The sequence below is a fragment of the Amblyomma maculatum genome, chromosome 7, assembly GCF_055883805.1.
Source record: "Amblyomma maculatum isolate TAMU_Amacu chromosome 7, ASM5588380v1, whole genome shotgun sequence".
Taxonomy (NCBI): domain Eukaryota; kingdom Metazoa; phylum Arthropoda; class Arachnida; order Ixodida; family Ixodidae; genus Amblyomma; species Amblyomma maculatum.
The window spans coordinates 115681755-115700065 of record NC_139350.1 but is presented as its reverse complement, the minus strand read 5'-3'; the positions used below and the strand labels follow the sequence as shown (position 1 = coordinate 115700065).

The 18311-nt window shown below is 44.8% G+C and overlaps 1 protein-coding gene across 1 annotated transcript in view; it reads right to left on the bottom strand.

The window, feature by feature from the left end:
• Positions 1 to 1244: 1244 nt before the first annotated feature.
• The window catches only part of LOC146184498 (aurora kinase C-like), a 30437-nt gene continuing 13370 nt past the window's right edge, over positions 1245 to 18311 (bottom strand). The window contains exons 5-7 of the mRNA XM_084608570.1: positions 9301 to 9449; positions 8567 to 8798; positions 1245 to 1349 (exon numbers count right to left, since the gene is read on the bottom strand). Coding sequence (XP_084464696.1) covers positions 1245 to 1349; positions 8567 to 8798; positions 9301 to 9449 — 486 coding nt within the window. The remainder of the gene's footprint in view (positions 1350 to 8566; positions 8799 to 9300; positions 9450 to 18311) is intronic.

Sequence of the window (18311 nt, the reverse complement as noted above, 5' to 3'; positions counted from 1 at the left end):
GTTTAACGTCCCAAAGCAACTCAGGCTATGAATGACGCCGTAGTGGAGGACTCCAGAAATTTCGACCGTTGCAATACTAAATAGTTGGGCTCACACCCTGAAACTAACCTAGGTCCAATCAAACTGGCCGGACAAACCACCGGGATTCGAGGACCCCAGGTCTCCGTGAAGGCAGATAGAATATTTTGGATACTAAAGCTTTCCCGCAACCATCGGAAGCATAGCCTCCCCTCACCACGTGGACTGGCAGACTTTCAGCGTGACTTGAATAACGCGACAGCTCTGAGTGTTAACTTCGCGAAGACATGTGCGAACAGGTCGACCCTATTGTTGCTGCAATAGCGCAGAAGCGCCGAATACCTGCCTGATTTTGCATGTCCAGAGCAAAGCTAAGGGAGTTGGTACGCGTTTCCTTCTCTATAATATTTTCCTAGATCACACTGATGATCTTGTTACTTCATTGAGCGTGCTAACCTTTAATCAAAAGGAAGCTTTATTTTAGTGTACATGAATTCAACAATCCCGGGAGGTCGTGATGTATTATTAAAAAAAAAAGTTTCCTTAACAAACATTTCAGAGGTAACATAATCTCAGCGAACCACTCCTTCTGCATAATATCAATAATAGAACCACGCCGGAGACGTCACTTATTTTACGGATCACAGCGGGTTGAGGTAGTTCAGTGCCCCTGCATGTGTAAATGCTTTCCGACAATGTACTCGGCACATACTACACATTTATTAGACACCTGCTCTAACCCAGGAACGCATGAACCCAGGAACGCATGGGACTGCCTCTCAGTTCTCTGAGATGTTAGTCGCAGTCTAGCGCTCAAACAAGCGATTGGAAAGCACTTTGGACGCTACAAAATGACGCTGGAACACTAGATCGGTCAAACTGGCCTTTGACGCAGCTCGAAGTGATGATTCATCATGATGCTGCTTGCAACATGGCAGTACCGAGTTTGTAGTAGTCAGCTGAAGCAATTTGCGTCACAGAGCACACCACAGAGAAGTCCACATGAAAACTGTTCACATTACGCAAAGTTCACATTCACCTCGACACCAACATGAGAAAGCATATTACGCAGGACAGGACGTGACCTCAAAGGTAAGCTCATTGGCAAAAAAAAAAAAGCACACAAACACGGATCACACGTTTTCGGAGATGGCGCTTGAATCCCCTAGGCTGGTCAGATTCTTCTTTTCATGGGAGCTGCAAAACATTCAGAAGAGGGTTTCGCTTCATCGTGTCTTGCATTCCACGGTGGTGTCAGCATTGCGGACTACCCAAGGATGGGCGAGAACATCATCCAGCGAGATGCGCTCTTCTGGGCGAAGCTGCAAGAGCTGCGAACGGAAGATATATTTTAGTCCACGAAACATTTGAAAGAGACGGCTACTTCTCCTTCCATCTTCAAACTGCCTCTACTCTACCTACCTACATATGTTCTTTACAGGTTACAGATCGGTTTGTCGGTCTACCTGTCTGAAAAGATGTGTTTAATATAAGAACAAGGACTAGGCAGATAATATGTTCTAAATATCACTGTTTGGGAAGGCGAGATAGGCATACAAGCAAATTTCTTTGCAGTGAGCAGTAAAAACTTTGGTAGAAAAAAGGCGCAGAAAACAGAGAAAACACACTACTGAGGCATTAGCAAAGTCAACAAACAACGAACGCTTCTCTGCTAAAAACGAAACTGATGTGGTCATCCGAAATGTCTTCGAGCAATGTCAAGCCTTTCACATACACAACAAACAAAAGGATTTATGATGTCTGGAAGGGAAGTGTCAATATCGGCCGGAAGAAAGTGGCCCTCTGTTGCATGAGTGCGCAGCGGTGTTGTTTAGGGGCGCTGACAGCTTGCGTGACGCGTCCGCTGGCATGCACAAGGTAAAGTCCGTAGAGGAAATTCTTTGTTTGATATTATAAGATTAAGCAGGTACCGCAGTCATTGAGACATGCCTAAGATTGTATTACACTACATAGCATTCCTGTTTCCGATAACAGAGAAACGTTACAGTAGTATTGAATGATTGTGCGAACCTTAACAGTCTGCAGCTGGTTGAAATTGTTTGCCTACTGATTTGCGCAAGCGGAATGTGTGATCGGGGTTCGAACTTGACCGCAGGAGAAGAAAAAAGAAGCGCGGTTGCTGCGCGCTGTCAGTGCGAGTTGAAGATTCCCAGGTTGTCGTAATTATTCCTGGGCCCTCCACTACAACACATCTCTCTTTCTTCTTTCCCTCACAGCTTTCTCCCTTTCCTTAAGCACGGCTAAGGTATTCATCGAGAAGTGGGATACACCTTGCTTCCTATTTATGCCATAAACCTACTTACATTGTACATTTTAAGCAGCAGAAATTATAGCATGACTCTGTATCAAAATCTAATGCATTTATCTTTGCGCAGCTTTCAGGGTGGTGTCTTCCATCCGCTTCCACTTATGATTCAGCTACTAGTCGCATTGAATGCCGTTTTGCAAAATGGGTTCAATCCGTCGACATAGCATCTGCAATTTTATGTCCTTTCTTTATGCAAAACATAACCGAACTAAAGACATTTATTACTGCCAAGATTTGTGACTTTCTCTAAATGCTAAACCGTTCGAGCATCTTTACCGAAGTTCAACTATGACGTATTGTTTTTTCTTATGCTCGTTTCTTAGAGGCGGATGTTATGTTTGAAAGTGGTGCAAGAGATTTTCGTTGTCAAAGCATGAATAAATCATCACCCAACAAAGGTTTCAGGGGCATTTATTCTGTGTTCCTCAAAAACCTCTCCTGTCACTGCTGGCCTCATCCAAGTACATGAACGAAATAAACCCCCTCGGCCGTGCATTCACGAGACCCTGTGCCCTGACTTTGTAATTCTTCCACATTTATTTCGATTCCACTTTCCTGCCAACATGTTTCTTTTCCGTGCGTCTCTGCCTCAAAATAACATAGCTCTTTGTCTGCCTTTGTAGCTATTGAAAGCGCCAGGTTCGGAAACCGCCATATGTGTAAATAATAAAGCGTCACGTGGGCTTACGATCAAGCTGCCGTTCACAATGTACTTGAATTCGCGTTCAATATACCTGCCTACAGACAAGAAAACCGCGATAAGTCTGCGCTTTAGAAAATGCTAACGTAAAAACGGAAGAACATAGTTCTCTTTGGCAACACCATTTATATCGCAAGGCTCACTACAAGATGAAGCAACGTCACCAATATTCGTTTCTTTGGTGTTGATGGTATCTTCGCAACAAGCTTCAACAAGCGAGTCAGGCTGCAAAACACAGCACCAATTCCCGCCCAACCACGGACTGATTTTCTTCTCTACGCCGTCTCCCACGAAACGCTGATGGTTCCTCTGAAAACCGAGCCGTTCTTCCCTAGAGGCGTACAGGCGCAAGGGCAGCGCACTCATCTACGTGCAGCGGACCACGCTCGTAACTCCGCCATTTCTAGAAACTTTAACCATATCGCAAATCTCAGTTGAAATGTCCAAACAGACGCCATAAACTCGGCTTCTCTATGACAAACGTGTGCTCCACAAACGTGAATGGAAGGAATAAGAGTGTTGCAAGCGGCAGCTTTCCTTGACCCCCACCTTGTTCCTGTATATATTTCATTGTCATATTTGTGGTGGCATCACTGGCCAATGCAATAGTGGTTAACCCGCTGTATCTGCTCCCTACCATAGATAGTAATGTAGAGTCAGACAGTGCATACGGTTCCAGCATAATTGTTTCCTTCGAACTACCGCTGTCTAGATTTTCCGACACTGATGATGGAGTACGACGGTGGCTATTCCGCGAAGGTGATGTCGCCTAAAGCAGAAGGTCTGGAATACATCCTCAGGTCGAGGATACAGTGCGAACTTTAATAGGGCGACTCAGAGTAGTTCGAGCAACAAGAGCGCTAACACGACTAACTTAACTGTACAACCGCTCACATACACGATTTAAAGCATATCAGTCGAAAATATTGACAATACAAATTCTGTCAATAGGTAGGTTATCACTCCCAATTCAAAGGCTGGCTCCGCGCCAAGCCAAGGATGCGCGTAAAAATTAAAAAAGCAATATTCTCTCCAACATAGCTTAAAATATCCCGGACCAATTGAAGTCAGAGTAATGCGTCACAAATTGAGGTCATACCTTTTAATACGTGACACAACATAAATCAGCTATCAATATGGACAACGAGCTACCAGATAAAGGTTTGCTTATTCAGAGAAACACTGCAAAATTTTGCAAGAATTGCCAGCTTTATAGCCGACAACTTCTGTGGGGTGGTCCGTTTTCAAAAATAATGTCAGGCGTTCCTTTCTATGTAGAAGGTTTACTGAACCGGGGTAAATGCTCAGTATCGTACCTTAAGGGTGCTCTTTGGATTACACTGAAAGGCGTCGACATTAGGTACCCTTCATAGCACCCGAGCATGCCTGCCTTCACTTCCGACAGCAGCCATTACAGATGCATTCGCGGAACTACTCTAGCTATCTCCCCCACCCCCTTGGCCAAAATTAGTACTACTAGTGAAGACGCCTACTATTCCCAGCGTTCAGCATGCGACGATAGTTGATGCCGTGAACCTATTTGCCCCAGTAGATTACCGTGTTGACAATACGGATAATTCGAAATTTGAACGTGAGTGTAGCGATTCAAGAGATATGAAATATATCGCACAAATCGTCACTTGGCTCAAACACTTAGCCTTGCATATATCTCCCCCAGGTATGTATTGAGAACAAGATTTTCTTAGCGGATAAGTAGCAAAGAGTTATTCAGCAGCAGCGATCGTAATACCTCATTGCACCATTTTTCTCGCTTGACAGTCAAGCGAAAGCCTCATTCATAAAAGCCGAATTAGCAGCCATAACAGAGGCCACCTGAAACATTGGACAGTAGACCACGAACCACTGGATTATACTGTTCGATTTCAATCTTCACTGCAACTTGGAGAAAATGTATCACAGCACGCACATGCGAGCAGGTAATCGAGCAATTTGTATTTTTGATAGTTGAGGTGTCCGACTGCAGCCAAACCGCGAAGCTTCAGTAGATTTTCAGCCAGTGCAGCATTGCGAAACCACCCCAGTTCAGGTGCTTCAGATAACAGACAGCAGATACCGAAGCTGGCAAACATCATTTCCTTCTTTTTCGATATATAACAATAAATTGCTACATACTACTAGTAGCACTGCGGGAAATGCAAGGGCTGATGAGGAGGCTAAGCTGACACACGATAGCTGGGTTTCCATTCGAACACCATTCTCATGAAATGACAATGCAGCCTTACAGGCTCATTCAGTTCAGGATGTCACGCAACTGCTCTGAAAAATTGTGAGCCAACATGAGGATTACCTCTCTCGGCTTGAAGCTGCTCTGAGACTTCTTAAACATTAAACGTTAACCGACATCATAGAACTCTCTTCCATCAGTCACGACTTTATACGCATACATGAAATGCTACCTGCACAAAATAGGAGTTGAAGAACGAACTGCTTGAACGTGAACAGTCTGACAATTTATAATATTTCATCATGCTATTTGCAATAGTCTTCAGTGCACTGAGACGAAGATACATTTAGATAAATAGATACTTTGGATAAATGCTTTTAGCCAATGAACGCTCGTTGTTTATACGAAGAAAATAACTGATGAATGGTTATCGAACAAGCCTATTTTTCTATTCATGTGTGAAATGCGCTTAAAAATCTATCCGTGACGCGCTTGCCTTGCTGTGTGCACCTACATGGTGCACAGTGCGGATCGCATGCTCGCACAGGTGCATCGTCTGCGTGTAGACTTTCGCCTGTGTAGTTTTAAGACTTCTGAAAGCGTGCATACGTATTTGTGCCAGGTTACGAGAATGTGCATCGCTGTTCTCTGCAACTCCGCCACGGGTGTGCACAAGGCTGCATGTGGAAGACGTGTTGATGGCTACACAGCGAGTACACAAGATGAGTTCCACCACTTGCGTCTCTTGTATTACCCGGTCTGCGCCAAGCAATGCATTGTACTACAGCGTCACCCTCCCATTCGCCGTTACCTCCTCCCTACGTTAATGTAGCTGTCCGCAAGCCGAATTCTCCACGTTTCCATTAAATTACATCGTTTGGTTTTTAACTTCGTGACAATCCTGCATCCTCTCGAATGCAACTTAGTGAACCCTACATGACAATTATGAGAGGCAAAAAATTAACCTCGAGCCTATACAACAGATAAAAAATCTGCACCAACAATTCAATAATATCATCAAAAACTTTGTACTTCCGTCCTAACGTCACACTTCTGTAGTTCTCTAATTATTTTTCAATTCTGAATTTCCGCAATGTTTCTGGAGTATTTTTGTAGTATGTTTTTCTATAGTTTTCCTGCACTATCGTTTTGTAGTCTCTTCTATAGGTTTCCTCCAGTAGGTATTGTAGCCTGTAGTACTTTTCTTTTGTTATCACTCGAAATAGTCATGATCTTACAGAAACTTTGGTTGTCGCAACGGCCTCACCATTGCAAATTACTCACAAATTTCGCTAGGACAACATAATGCTTTCTGTAGATGTTTTTAGAGTGCGTACAATTGACAAGTCATCCATACCTGTGAAAACGCAGGGGGCATCGCCCAGTGCAGGCGTTCGGTAGATATGACATAGCTACAGTTGAAAAAGCGGAGCTACACGTGTGGTTCACGATCTACAACTCGAAACGATGAGAGAAATTGGAACGCTAGTCATGTTGCGTACGGCGGTGATTCCTCAGCGTGAGTCCCCTGCCATATCTATTCGCCAATTTCTGCGGTGTGGAGGTAGGGCGTTGGAGCAAGCGGTCAATAAATATTGACTATAAAGCTCCGCCTAAGGTATAACGCTATAACCGCCTGTCTTTCTCTGGGTGCTTCCGCGTTAAGAAATTGATGTAAACGCGCAGTTTTGATCTGCAAAAGTAAGTTCCAGGCTTAGCCCCTTACTGCATATATTTTCTTTCTCTGCAAAAACATTAGTGTCCCGCATTCGCGACGCAAATGTCTGTATCTATGTGTTAATCATTGTTTTGAAAAACTATTGTGTTACTATAACTTGCGAAATATTGTCACGTATCATATATAATACACCATGCAGTTAAGGGTACTTTACAAAAATGTAAAATTGCTCCTAAGCAGCACTAACTGAATGGGAATTGCATTATTGATTAGGAAACGACATTTAATAACAAAAATATTTTTAGTTGCAAACAGACCCGATCTAAATAAATTAATATGGTAGCACATGGCTCATGGCTCCCATCTAGAAATCTGGTATTTTCTTCCTCCGACTAACTCTAGAAAGACGTCTTTTTTGGCAGTCAGTGCAGTGTATAGTGATGTCTAATACACTATTACTTTGGCCACCACAGGATGCCGAATGAGCGCAGGAGCCACACTCTGGTCTATGATACAAATTATTACCACTATTTTGACTAGAATCAGTAGCTAATAAGAAAGCGGAGGTAATCTGCACTCGAAGAAGTAAAATTATTCGAGCGCAATGAATTAAATCCCTGCTTATAAATTACGAAACCTGATGAAGTGACAAAAATTGCCGCTAACTGCCTGGTGTATCATATCTGATACATGAGTAAATACCATTATCAAAGGAAGCCTAAAGAAGTATTGCGCAATTAACAATGTAGCCGGACAAAATAAATTCCAATGCTGTCCAAATAAATTTATTGAACAGCTGCATGCAGTCAGAACGAAGGAAATGCCCTCTGTACCTATCCAATTTCTGTAAAAAATAGACGTTACCTCCATGCACATATGAAATGAAAATAACTAAATAATTGATTCCGAAGAGTCACTTACAGCAATATATTTAAGACAGTGCACACTGGGGTTGTAAATAACACTAATGTGTTTTCTTGCTGTTGAGAATAATTTAGTACAAAAGAAATATACTGTATCATATGATATACAATGCGGTAGGGGGTTAAAACGCGGAGGTGCTATTTGTCCTCGAACGGCCGTCTCAGGTCTCAATAAAGTTGAGGTGGACGCAGAATGCTGGCGCCAAAATGTTTTCCCAACAAGTTTTTGCCTCGTCCTTGAAACCTCACTCTAAAGCTAGGGTTAGACCCTGGCGTTTAGACGAAGTCAGCCCTGAACGCTATCGCATTATGCGTTCTACGCACACGTGTTAGTTCCATCGCTGCGTTCCCCAGTCACGCTTCACGCTCGCCAAAGTGGAGGCTCGCACAGTGCTTAATTCAGATAAAGCTTGTTTTATACATATTTGATGACTCTTCTCTAGAGCACATCGTTGCAGAACTGATCACGGCGAGCAAAATGAAGCGGACGAACATCATGGGTTCGTCTTAAAATAACAGCAGTTTATCCTCACTGTTTAGCTCCTACGAACCTCGAATATAAAGAGCATGACCTCTGCTCCCAGGACTGTCACGTTCATCATAACCGCTCTCGAATGCACTCATCTGTAGCACAGAACTCACATTAAGCGTGCGCCATGCTTCAAGCACGATCATGACTGCAACCTGCATCCACATGTTTGCATTGCTTGACACAATGCATACTGTGTTTCACCTTTTGGATGATGTCCTTAGCATCAGCGCCCACATAGTCAGGGAAGTTGACCACAGCCTTCCGTATACGGCACCAGGTTTGAATTGCTGTAGCCGACTGAAAAGGTGGATTGCCCACCAGCATCTCGTAGATGAGGATGCCCAGGCACCAGTGGTCCACCTTCTCGTCATAGCTGGACCGCGCGACTATCTCGGGTGCCAAGTAATCTGTCGTTCCACATAGTGTACGTCGCCTGCAGAAATCGCTCCCATGGTAAATATCCGCGTATTTTCGCTTTCCGCTTACGCAGCCTGTTTGCGCCCATTTATTATCAGTTAACCTCTCAGCTACTACTTTAATAAAGGTCTTTCTTGTCGTTGATTGTCGCTTGCAGAACGAAGGTAGGCTTAATTAAGCCTATTTTAGCTAATCATGTATTCATCATAAATCGCTGCTTAAATTGTATGGAAACAGGGCTGTGAAATGAAGGCACGCAGACTAACCAATGAGTTGAACGGCATTAATGATAACCAATGAGAAGAAGGCCACCTTAACTCTAAACCTGTATATTAAACGACAAAATGAGTTAAAAACCTTCACTGCTTTTGGCCTTAACTAAAAGATTTAAGTTCATGGTAAAACAAGCAGCGTTCTCGACATATAAAGAAAATAGCTCAAAACGCCGGACATTTCTCAGATCTGTAGTGGCTCGAGTCTGCCAAAAATATCGAGCGAAAGGCGACCAGTGTGCGTACCTTGATGATGGAGCATGAACTGACCATCCAAAATCGGCGATCTTGACTTCCCCGTTGCTGCCAAGCAACACATTGTCTGGCTTTATGTCCCGGTGAATTATGTTGTTACTGTGGCATAGCTTCAGAGCTTTAGTCAGTTGGTAGACGTACTGCATGGAGGGAGGGCAAATGTGTCCACATCTGCTGTCACATAAGCACGATATCGTCGAAGGATTTCTAAAATAGGGTTTAATCACACTGCCTCGTTCCGAGAGGAAGTTAACCTCTTGTTTCTCATTGGTGTCAGGGCTTTCTGGCAGCTTCCATCTAGGCTCCAGAGATCACACATTTAGCTACTCTAGTCTATGTGTTCTACTTTATTCTGCCTCAAGAGGCCTAATTAGGTACCAATGCTCTGAATTCCGGAATAATTCACCTTCTCAACTACTCAGACCCGCAGCAGCGGTAGAGGGGCTAAGGGCGACCCAGGTTCGATCACAGCCGCGTCGATTCTCCTTCGATGGAGGAGAAACGAGGCACAATAATACTCTCATTGCATGTTGGATTGACAAGCCTAAAGGGTCGAAATTATCAGAACCTTTTTACTACGGCATTTATCATAGTCTAAGTAGCATTGGGACGTTAACATCTCATAAAAGAAACCTTTCTGTATTTGTCAAGTTGTCCTGAGAAATACTGCCGGGAATACATTATGCTCAGACGCTGGAGGGTTCTTGGGATATTTAGGCAGGCGTGTACAGTATAAAATTACTATTTCTAGATCCTAATCGACCTGATTCTTGCCCATTTGTGCTACAACTATATTTCATGAGAGACTTGTAGTCCGCAGTGTATTCATAAAAAACCTTAAAAAGCATATCGTCTAGACTCAGCGGTGAGGATTGGGGCGCCGCACGGTGTCATAGAGAAACGACACCTCGAGATACTACGACTGTCAGGCCCATCAGTTTGGAGCACAGATCGGAGTGAGTCTAATGTGCTCGTTTCATAGCGCTCACTAGAAAAGGCAAGAGGTTACAAAGCCACTCCCTAATTTACAAAGCTTTTCAACCTGCAACGTCGTCACATTGATTCACTTACTAGAAGTGAGCAGCAGCACTAACAGCAGTTCTCAAGGCAAATCACCAAAATGAGCTTTACCACTTGAAAAGAATTTCACTATCTGCCGGCTGAACAAAACAAATGAAGAAGCGACATGCTTTATATTCCCAAGCCCCTAACTGTGGACAAATATTACGATAATCATTCCTTCCTATATTGGAGCAATATAGCCACAGTTGCTCTTGCACTATAAAACCTTATAAAAGTAACGCCTTCCCATATTCTCAGTGCTCAGCCATACAGCAGCCGTACGACTTCACCGTTGAGATGGCTCTGGGCTGGAACCCCCCCCACCATGACCCAGGCAAATTCTTCAACTACGAAGCATCCGTGAAAGCCAATTGGCTTAGGTTGGTAGCAGTATGGAGCTGCTGCTGTCGTACTTCCGATAAAACACTGCTTTATAAACCTACTCATTATAGGAAGTATTAAAAAGCACATTTGATTGCTCTAATTATAATTTCCTGCTTCACAAATTAGATAACCGGCTTTTAGTATTTAGAGATCTGTTGAATTCGTATCTGTATCGACTGGAACAATTTCGTTACATTAATAACCACTCACCATACACTAAATCGATCCTATCGGGCATCCCCTGCGAAGAAGTTTAGCCCGGTTTCTATCAATGTGCATATAGTGACATCTTTAGCTTAGATAAATTTACCAAATGTAAACCCTTTGCTGACGATACAACGCAGCTCTTTTCAACTGCGTGAAGAAGGACAACCAGTTCAGTGCGACCCTACAGATCACAATCTTGCAACACGAGGCATGTAGAAAAAGATAATATATTGTAAGTTCAACAAATCCATCTTTATTCAGCCACAAAAGCATAAACCGTAAAGATTATAATAATATCAACCTAAACAGTACTAAATCAGGGGCTGTTAATGAAAAAGCTCCGAAGAGTCAATTTTTCAGATATGCTGACTTCAGATGACCATATCAATCCCATATTGTTCATGATTTCAATTGTCCTAAGATTGACCCACATCATTCGACACTTTTTTGCTCTCGAGGTTGAAGCTTTTATTTGCTCATTTCATTTTTCGTTTCATTTGGAGCATAACTCTGTTTGGGATACTGCCCCCAACAAAAATTTACAAACATAGGATAGATATAAAGCTAACCGTCCTTACGGACGCCTGACTCGGTTTTCCTTAAACGTAGCATGTTTGACATAGAAAAAATGCATAAGTATTTGTGCAGAAGCTTCTAATAAAAGCTTGGAAATAAGACTGGGAATAGAAACATGGCCTGACATAAGGGAAGCGGTCGCCTCTTCTTACTGCCTTCAAACTGGGGTCCGTTAGCACCTACCGCCACACTTGGGTGGGGTCGTCAGCGCCCTACAGCATGCAAGGGCCCCGGGTCGCAGAAAAGTCGGTGTCGTCGTCGGCAGCCGCCGTCCCGCGTCATCAGGCGTTGGCCGTGAGCCAAAAATTCCCAGAAGAATTATTAAATAAAAGAGTAGGAAAAATCACCGACCTTACGAATCGAAAGTGACCTCCGGGGTGCGAGACGAGCACGCTAACCACTCCACCACGCTAGCTACATGGCTTGAAGCGAACAAAGGCGCGTCTATTGATTGCGTTGTTGTCTCAGAAATGTCCCTTAGAGAAGTGTACTGTGGCGTATAATAATAATTATGAGCATGTAAATTATAGATTTATAGAACACGCAGTTAAGCGAGTGGCAAATTACGTTTCCGCTGTACTTCCTCTTCGCTTGGCGTGCACGTAGCGCCATCATGCGTGTGGCGCACGGAACAAGATAGACAGGGCATGGCCTCCGAAATCTTCATCGCGCCGGCTCGGATCGGCAACGATGTTTCCGACGAGCTACGACTGCAACTTGAGGCCCGCGCGTTTCGGCAAGCTGGCTGGCAGCGCTTCTACGTCCCGGAAGGATTAATAAATCAAAATTAGTATAGCAAGTTGCTCGATAACGCTATCGCGTTCCATTCCTAAAAGCGAAGCTTAAGCGTCCTCCAAATTTTTATTTGCAGTCGGCAAACTCATACAGTTCAGATCTTCGGGATTATACAAATATCGCGTTATGAGAGTCTAACAGTTACCATTTATTAGGTATATAATGCAGTTAATATACCGCAAATGCGCAGTCACCATTTTTTACTACGTGGTAGCAAGGCCTTTCGGATATACTGGCGTAGACTGTTTCTACCTTTAAAATTTGCAGAAGCACAAAGCATGCATTATAAAATGTGCCTTTTCACGGTATGTCGAAATATATGCAACCTGAAGTGCTTCTATTGTGAGTTCCTTATGAGGCTTAACGATAAATCTGAATCTTTACAGTTAAGAGGATACGCGGCGCTATCGGAATGCATCGCGCTCGACCAAATCAAAGCAGAAAATTCTATTCATATTTGAAATGCAAATTGTCCAACAGAATGAACTCTAATTTGATATGTTATACATTCAGAAACAGGAGCGACTAAAAGGCCGTATATATTTGCACTTTGTAACAGGCAAACATTGACGATAAACATAGTAGGCTTAATAAATGAATTAGAGCAGCTTTTCTATTAATAAATTCGGTAGGAACAGCTGTACGCAATTGAGGAAAGCGGCTAAATCTAATACAATTAGAAATTTCCTACTACAATATTACCCACACGAGCTATTCCTCTGACCCACTATGCACGCTTCTTATATCTTATTGTTACCCCTATCATTTTTCGTTCCAAAGCCCTCTACGTTGTACTTAACTTGACTAGAATCCTTTTCATTTCTATAAGAAGCATATGCTACACTGTATGTCAAATATGCCACCGGGGTCATTTATCAAATCACTATAACATGCGACAAGGTATACGTCGGCCCTGCTGCCTGATTTGTTAGTGATTGAACCGCACAGCACAAGCGTTCTATGAACACAATTTAAGCTTTCATTTACCTGCTCCCTAGGCAAAGTGTGAACCAGTTCCAGGCAAAGTGTCAACGAAGGCACGCAGAAATCACAATTTTAAGCGAGAAGGACACTCTCGCCTGTGAGTTGCTCGAAACGGCTTATATCAAAACGCTGTGATCAGACTGCTTCAGAGACACCACGGTATCTACTTTTGTCGTGCAAGTGAACTACTTAAGTTGATAAGATAGGAATGGCCTAAAGTGGTATTTATAGCCTTTTCGGCAGTGTGGAGGTGTTTTTGAGGGTGTTTACGTCCATGTTTTTTACTCATGCGCATAATGTTTTATTTTTACTCATTTCCAAATAATATAACAAGTTAGTTCGTCGCTGGACCTTCTGCTGTCTGCGTATTTGTCTTTGTAAGCGCTGTGAACACATTCATAGTATAAGCGTATGTTGTCAATGTAAAAGTGTGATCTCAGGTTTTATGCTCTACATCAACATACATGGAAATAATGAACCGTTCAGGTGGTCCGCCAAGCAATTTGTCTACCGGTTAAAGATCGTTGAAGGTATAAGGCTGGTGTGCGTTAAGCTTTAGCCAAACCTGAGTGAAGCAGGCTATGAAGGCAGTTCCGCGCGGTCAGTAATAGTAGCTACTGTCGTGACATGGCGCAGGTCTTACCCGTTAATATTTAGAGGTTATTAATGATGCGCCACTATCGGTGGGAACAATGCCAGACGCACTAAAAATGTGCGTGTGGGGGGGGGGGGGGGAGGGTAACTGTTCATATCTGAAAGGAGGTGCCCTCGACCTGCGTGGCAAGCTCAGACGGAGGTCAGCTACCTGCAGTGTCAGAACGGGGTGGTCAATGGTACCCAGCTTTCGCCTGTTCATCCCAGAGTAAAGGTGGGAGTCGGAATTTCCAAAAATTTACTTTATACAGCAAGAGACAATACAGGGAAATCCACACTAAGGCCTAAAATACACAGACAAGATGTTCACATAAAGTCAATGCAAAGCATGCAACTAAAAAGAACTTTCAGTAAATACTGAGGCTTTACAGAACTGACCCATATCAGAGAGTCGGAACAAATAACGACAAAATTGTACAGCGGGCACTGTTGCATACCAACGTCCGGAGAGGCACAGTGTGGCTCCTCCTGTAGACCACCGCTCCCCCGTAGATATCAGATTCTTGCCGAACAGCGGGTTGAACCCGGGAGCCCAGCAGTAGCACTGCTACATTAGCTTTAACACTCCTCTAACTAACACTGGCTGGCTGGCTGAAGCGACGCGATGTCAATAAACAGGGCGCGCCGCTTGTCTGTTTGGACGCGCCAACGCGTGCGAACACATACACGCCACTTTAACTCTGCAAGCGACCTCGCGCCTAGTCATTGGTTAGGCGGAAAGAACTTTTAGGAGATGGCCAGCACCTTCTCGGCCGTGTGAGTCAGTGTCGCCGCCGAGTGATGAGGAGGGCGTGGCACGGATGAGCGCAACTCTACGCGATGTCCTCGCGAGGGAAAGGAGACGTTTCTCAAATGTTTTAAAACCCTCTACGCAGACGCTGCGCATGTTTCTTTCAAGCCGCGCCGACCTAATTAAAATGTGCGCCGAGTTCGATTTTTTCGATACTGAATTCGGCGGCTTCAGCAGCATTGCAGCTTGAAAGTGGCGTGGTCTCAGCATATCATGTAGAGTAATCTGTAGTGTTTCCCTGTGGACGACTTTGAAAAATGGTTAAGATCCGTCCCACTTACGGGAAATAAGTTTTTTGTTGGCGCTATGGGCTAGAGAAAACCGGCTCATTTTAATGGAGGACGCTCGCCGCGTTCTCAGTAGCAACGCATTTTAACGTAAGTGCGCACAGAATGCTGTAATACGGGCCAATGGTGTTTGAGCCGAATTTGCCACCAAACTACTGACCCCAAAGAGGCCGGTGGACAGTTCATTATGACAAGTGCTCAATGTTTATGAGCGTAACGCTGATCGTAGGACAAGTATAAGGATCGTGTTCCTGTAAACTCGCGCTTGCAGATAATGTGACATCGCATAACGACGGCCTGTATTTTACAGGGGAACACACGTGGAACCCCGGCATTAAAATTCCCAGGTACTCCGTGAGTGGTACCAGCTCAAAGGCGGCCCGTTGAAACTGTGATATGCGGGATGTGCTAATCAGCTCAAAGAAAAAAGCAGTCGTCGGTGATGGCAGGCGGAGTCCTCATCTTGGTGCTGCTGGTCCTATGGGCAGACGAACGTCAGCTAGTATTTTTGCACCTAGATGTCGTATCATTTCGACCGGCTAGAAGAATATTTAATGCTCGCCAGGCAGCACAACGAATGGTGATCGCTGACAACATGAAACAGTTGTCCGTAAATGCAATGTCCGAACATACTTATGGCCGAGATGACGACAAGCAGTTCTCTTTCTGCCGTCTATTTTCTTTCCGATCGAGAAACTCTACGGCGAGCATATGCGATCACTCGTCCTACACCACGCAGTCACTGTAACAGGATCGCCCCAACTGACGTCACAGGTGTCAGTGTGGGCATCAGTTTCTGCATTCTCTAAGTAATCACCTAATATTGCGGTGCAGCTGTCTGAAAGCGTTTGGGCACTACGCTACAAAACTGTGTGCCGTTATAAAGGCAAGGCTGCTAAGGAAGCAGTTATACGAGAAAACCTTGCACAAAGCGTCGGTAACACGAGAAGAGGCCCAAAGAGCTTCGAAGGGCCTCTTTGTGGGTCGGTCTTCAGAAGGTGGAGTCAGAAGCGATTTTGTCAGTGTCTGCAAGTGTACCTTGTGGACTGGCATGTCCTAAAAACGGAACTCCGCCAAGGCGAAATGACATTTCTCTAGCTAGACGGCTCGTTGCCCACATTGGGGAGCTTGAAGGACAATGAGCAATCGCTCGAGCTGTAGGACTATGCTGGACGAGAAAATAGTGAAATTCAATAGGTACACAAGGCAAGACTGTCACTTCAGAGCAGCTAAAATGGTGTCCGTCATGCTTTGAAATGTGGATGGAGAAGAGAAAAGGCCAAACGGAAGCCCGTCTCGTTCGCCCATGTCTAGATGCGAATACCCGTTTTGATGGGTTTGGTTTGCTTTTGGGGGTTTAATGTCTGAACACGACCCAGGCTATGAGACGCAACTGTCGAAGGCTCCTGAAATTTCGAGCACCTGGATTCTTCAGCATGCACTGACATCGCACAACACATTGCCGCCTTCCTTTTCGCCACTATCGAAAAGTGGCCTCCACAACCAGGATTTGATCCTGTATCCTTGGGCACAGCTGTCGAGTGCTTAACCACTACACCATTGCGGCGGAGTAATATTCTCTTGTGAGTGCTAAGGAAAACAAGAACATGGCATCACGGGGTCAGTAACGCGCACCATAGATCCTGGGGAGCGGGTAAACACCTTTTCTGATAACGGTATTAACTTTTCAGTAATCAACGCAGAACAGCGAAATGTTGTCTATCTTTCTCACAAGAATCACCGGCTGCGACCCTGGTCTTTCCGACGACTATATAAAATCGCCTGCAAGAATTTCGCTCCCTTGCGTTCTCATGGCGTCATGACATTTAGGCAAACCCCGGTACAAACACAGAAAAAACGAGTGCCGTGGTGTTCAGAATTGGCTAACAGAGATGATACCTAAGTTAGGTCATCAAATGAGAAGCCCGGATGGATTTTAGTATCCTCAAAAGTGTGAACAAGTGCGGCATTATCCTGAGGATTCGTCACCGTCGGGACAAAATTCAACATCTTATCCACATCGTGGAGGAAGCCTTCACCCGCTTCCATAGCGAGGTACTGAACCTAATGTGTGAAATGCAACCAAACACTACCACAATCGTCATCAAGTTGCATAAGACTGTGTGGTCTTAAGCAACAGCAAAAGATGGCTATCTGCAATAATTTCGTAGTCCTGAAGCTACTCGTCACTGACTAGGACCAGGACACTGAACCGTGGTGAATGTACGCTCTCATATACGAGAAAACGCAGTGTGTTGCTTTTCCAGTAGTGTGTGTTACTGGGCGAAATGGTCTGTTTCGTTGAGAATGCCACCAGCACTTCGTGTAGGTTGATGAGAGCACCGTTTGACTGCTGAAAGTAGGGGCCCAAGACCAAATTGCTTAAACTTTCGCAGTAGACTACGCTTATGGTACCGCAGATACCTATTCGGGCTGTGCATTTCCTGTCTGGGTAATCAGGTGACCTCCAGCCGTGCGATTTCCAAGGCCGAACCATTAAGTCAAACTACTGCTCAGGTCCTTTGCAAAGGTGCGGCTCATCCTTGAATAGTCTGCACAAGTACCGAGTAAAGTGCACGTGTCTGTTCCATCGGAGTCACACTCAAATCAGAGGTAGCGCGTTGGATGTGGTCGCTACCCTGCCCGCAGTAAAATATCGTAGTACACGCATAATTGCGCAGGAGGATCTTCAGTTATTCGCTCTTCCTCAACCACGCCTCCGGGGCGCGTTGAAATTTAGTTTTCCTAATGCGAACGGGATGAGAGCCGCTAAGAACAGCTGGCAACCCGAAGAGGGCTTGGGGAACGGTAGCGGAGAGGAGAATCGTGGCCGCCGTGTATCACAGGGCTCGGCCAGGCCAACAGAAAAGATTCGACCTCGAGTGGCCTTTCACCGTTCCGTGCGCAATGGAGTTCAGAGGCGAATCACCGCGTACCCACTCGGCGATACGGGCACGAACAGCGAAGAATAATCGCCTAACCACAGGGCTAGCAGAGGAGCTAAAGATCCAATGCACGCTACATTTTGCATATCCGTGGTGACTGGCTGGCGGACCAAGCCCACAGGTAAGACTAGGCGACCATAGTGTTTGAATGGTTGCGTTCACGTGGGAGCTTGATGCCTGGCAGATGACTGATTCGTAGGCACTTCTGGTGTCTTGCTGCAGCACTGCCGCACGCACTTCGTCCCAGACTACGCCGGAAGTCAGCTAGAGGGTTTGTACTTCCTCCCTGACGACCGACAGCATCAGGTCACATAAAAC